We start from the raw sequence: 3,776 nt of genomic DNA, 5'->3' as shown, positions 1-3,776 counted from the left end.
TGTAAACATTCACCTTCCCCACTTGTTGACTGGCTTAATAAAGAGCTGACAGCCAATAACTAGGCAAGACACTGGAAGGCAGAACTTCCGGACAGAGAGAGGGTACCTGGGAGAAGACATGAGAATCTGGGCTTCACCAGCAGAGCATGGAGGCAGATGGACAGGAACAGGAGCAGAGAGGGAAAGAGCCGGCCACGCGGTGGGCTGTGGCCTAGAATAGCTGGGTTAAGTTAGACTGAGCTGGTTGAGAGTCTCCCGAGCTAGAGGCCTACACTAGAATAAAAATGAGTAAGTCTCTGTGTCTTGTTTAACTGCTGCTGGATGCAGAAGTCCTGCTGTAACGTGTTGCAACTAGTAGGACTTTACATGAACCACGAATACAAAAGCGTCACTCAAAGTGCTAAAGTGACCCCTGTGTGAATACTAAATAAAAGGATCGGCTCATCCACCCATTCGTTCATTACTTTATTTACTTTCCATTCAGATCACAGCTTCCCCTCCCCCTCCTCCTCCAAGTTTTCCGATTTCAAGCCTACTTCCCCAGATTCTCGACTGACTACGTTTAGTGGCTGGTGAGGAAGAAACCAATTTTTTATCAGCTGCCTAAAACACACAACGATCACCGAGACGATGAATAAAATACCACGCAGCAATATGACGTACACAACTCGAACTGGTGGGGGTATATCCTCTGTCTTGAGTCCAGGGGGCCCACTGTCAATGCTCCCACCGAATCCTACCTCTTCACAGAATGGGGGTTGCCAGCCATACATGCAATGACAGTTCTTTTTATTGTTGCAAAAACCTCGGTGGTTGCACTTGTTGGGCAAACAGTCGAAATTCAGGATGGTAGAGTCAATGCAGGTACTGTTGACGCACACTCGGTTGGGGCCACAGTGTGTCCCATCGGTAATCATACCTATATCACGAATGCCACTGGTTATCATGTCTCCATGGTAGCCTGTGCCCCAGCACGTGAGGTTGTCCGTCTTCAGATAGGTGGACAGTATAAAAGTGTGGTCTGGCAAATTGGGGATGGTTTTAACATTTATACACTGCAGCCTGCCACATATTGTGCTGGCCCTGCTGCACCTTTGAAATCGAGTAAAATTTATAATGCCACAGTGACCATATTGATCGCCTATCATATTAACTGCGTCGTAACACTGTTGAGGAGCCTCCCTGGCAGAAGGGCCAAAAATGGCCTGGCACTGCATGTACCTGGATCTGCATCCCTTGTGGAAACAGACGCCTTTATATTTGCAGGGAGTTCCATCTTGCTTGTAAGTGTCCTCCGGGCAAAAACCTGATAACCCATCACAGTACTCTGCGAGGTCACATTCATTTTCCTCCTGCCTGCACAGATGTCCCGATGGAAGAAAGTTACACTTATGACAACAGAGACCAGTGGAGCAGTTGACGCCTTCTCTCCATTTGCAGTCTGGCCCACAGCACAGGTCTTTTTTGCAGTCCTCCTTGGAACCACAGTCACATTCCTCTTTGTCTTCCACAATTTTGTTTCCACATCTCTTAACCATATAAACTTGCCCCGGTAGGTTAGCTAGACAACGGGATGTGGTATGATAAACACTTGAGACGAAGTAATTATAACTACAGTTACTAAACCCTGTCCGTCCTGTGCCCATGATGCAGTTCTTCCTGCCTCTGCATTGACAGAACTCATCATCGTGAAGCATGCCCACGGAATGGCCCAGCTCATGAGTGGTCCAAGTAGCAGGTCCAAGGACATTTTTATTGAGGAAGGTGCTTGCTGATCCAGAAAATACACCACATACTCTTCCCCAGGACCATGCCAGAGCATCTATGTATCTCTTTGCAATATATAAATGTACCCAATCAAAGTGATACTTACTATCCAATACGCCTGCTTTGTACAGTACAAACTGACCTAAAGCTTCAGCTAACTCATCATAGTGAACACGTATTCTGTTATGAGTCGTCCAGGCTTCAACCAGGTTTAGATGGATCCTTACCCTGACATCCTGAAAGTAGGTGTCTATAATTGCAGTTAGCAGGATGGCGTCATTAGTCACCATAGAGAGATTGCCCTTTAACAGATAGACTCTTTGCGCATCAAAGATCATGAACAGTTCCAAGTACTTTTGGTGCATATAAGACTGATGGAAGCTGCTTATCCTCGGCATCTCTTGCTCCTGGGCTGTTTGCCCACCTGTTTCTTCATCAACCCTACCACAAGTCTGATTGCTCAAGTCTTCCTCACTGAGAAGATACACAACATGTTCAAAAGTGGAGGAGGCCAGGAGCGGCTCGATTTGGTAGTATCTGGAGTCTATGCTCAAGATGCCTCGCAGACCCCCCATGCATGTACTCAGAGTCGATTCGGAGTCCTGAGAGCCGTCCACATAGCCCACGTAATTGCACTCTTTGGGTATGTACGGGTAATCCTCTAGCCGATTGCCCTCTTGACTGAAGGAGAAAACCGGGAGATGTCTGGGCAACAGTAATTTCTTGGGCCGCAGGCGAACGACATGCTCCTTGCCTTCTATCTGTAGGAGGTATGACAAGGTATTGTCCACACCAACCTCCCCTTTCCTAAAGCTTAGTTTTTTGGGAATGGTGATTTCATAGGAGTCAAAGCCCCAGTCCGGGTCAAAGAGTACATCATCACCCACAGCCTCCAGAAAGAGCAAGGCCAAAAGCAGCCAGGGGTGTTGGGGGAGCTCTCTCTGCCCTGACCTCATGATCTGTTCTGTTTTGCTGCTTGGTTTGTCCTGGAGTCTGTAGTAGTTGGAGCGATTCCAGTCTTTGGCTTGTGAGCTAGCGTTCCATAGGACTCCTCTACAAGAGCAGGGGCCCCAAGCGCACAGCTCCCCAGGCAGGGCAGGGTTTCCTGAGAAGCCAAGCCTCTCAGTGCCCCTGCCCAAAGCATCCAGTTTCCTTTTTTCTGGGTAGTGAGTTAAGCTCGCGCTTAAGAGTGGAGGAAAAGTTGCTGACCAACCACAGAGAAAACAGTTTGCGCTACTCAGTTGTCTTGCCTGGCGATGGTGTTTCACGCTTTTAATCTCAGGAGGCAGAGGCCAGGGGATCTCTGTGACGTCGAGGCCAGGCTGTTCTACAGTGTGAGTTCCAGGGCAGCCAGGGCTCCACAAAGAGCCCTGTCTGAGGCACTGTGGCGGGCGCGGGGGTGGGGGCAGTGCATGGGGCGGAGGAGCTGGTGGAGGGGAGAAAAAAGAAGAGAAGAAAAGAAAAACCAATTGGATATTTTACAGCGCCCTCCACATCTCACTGGAAAGTGCGCCCATTTTCTGCCAAGTCTCACCAAGAAGCTGAAGGCACACCAGACAATTCCAGAACAGCCGCTGAGATTCTACACCCCACCTTCTGCCGCTGGGTCTTCGAGCTGCTGGCTTTTCTGTGCTGTGTGCCCAAACCAGAAAAAGTTCCTGAGGCCATTTCCCCTCTTTTGCTGTATGACAAGAGTTCCCAAGATGGTGTGCACAGTAAGCACTTGGTGGGGCGCGCGTGGGGAAGTCCAGGAATACCCTGAGAAGGGTAAACGGTGGGTTATGAGTGTAGAATGACGTACAGATGAGAAACGATGCAACAGTGGTGAAGAAAACAGTTCTCCACTCGGAGGACAGAAGGATTTACCATCCACAGAAACCCCGGAGTCCTGTCATGAGGACTGAAGACAAGCATTTTCAGTTTTATTCTTGGTAAATTCAATCGGGCTGCTTCCCATGGTAAAGGGTTAAGTGTGGGAGCATAGTTAGGGAGCTCTTGATGGTCTAGAA

The 3,776-nt window shown here is 48.9% G+C and overlaps 1 protein-coding gene across 1 annotated transcript; it reads right to left on the bottom strand.

The window, feature by feature from the left end:
• Nucleotides 1-440: 440 nt before the first annotated feature.
• Nucleotides 441-3,478, bottom strand: ADAM30 (ADAM metallopeptidase domain 30). Its single transcript, XM_084756817.1, has one exon. It carries the CDS (start codon nucleotides 2,721-2,723, stop codon nucleotides 486-488), a length of 2,238 nt encoding a protein of 745 aa, XP_084612943.1. The 5' UTR covers nucleotides 2,724-3,478; the 3' UTR covers nucleotides 441-485.
• Nucleotides 3,479-3,776: the final 298 nt, after the last annotated feature.

The sequence above is a fragment of the Acomys minous genome, assembly GCF_964271855.1.
Source record: "Acomys minous genome assembly, chromosome: 14".
In the NCBI taxonomy this organism is placed as follows: domain Eukaryota; kingdom Metazoa; phylum Chordata; class Mammalia; order Rodentia; family Muridae; genus Acomys; species Acomys minous.
The sequence above is the reverse complement of the archived record's forward strand: the minus strand, read 5'-3'. Positions and strand labels throughout refer to the sequence as shown.

Coding starts and splice junctions, on each gene's coding strand:
- ADAM30 (XM_084756817.1), bottom strand. CDS start 2,723: ATGAGGTCAGGGCAGAGAGAGCTCCCCCAACACCCCTGGCTGCTTTTG.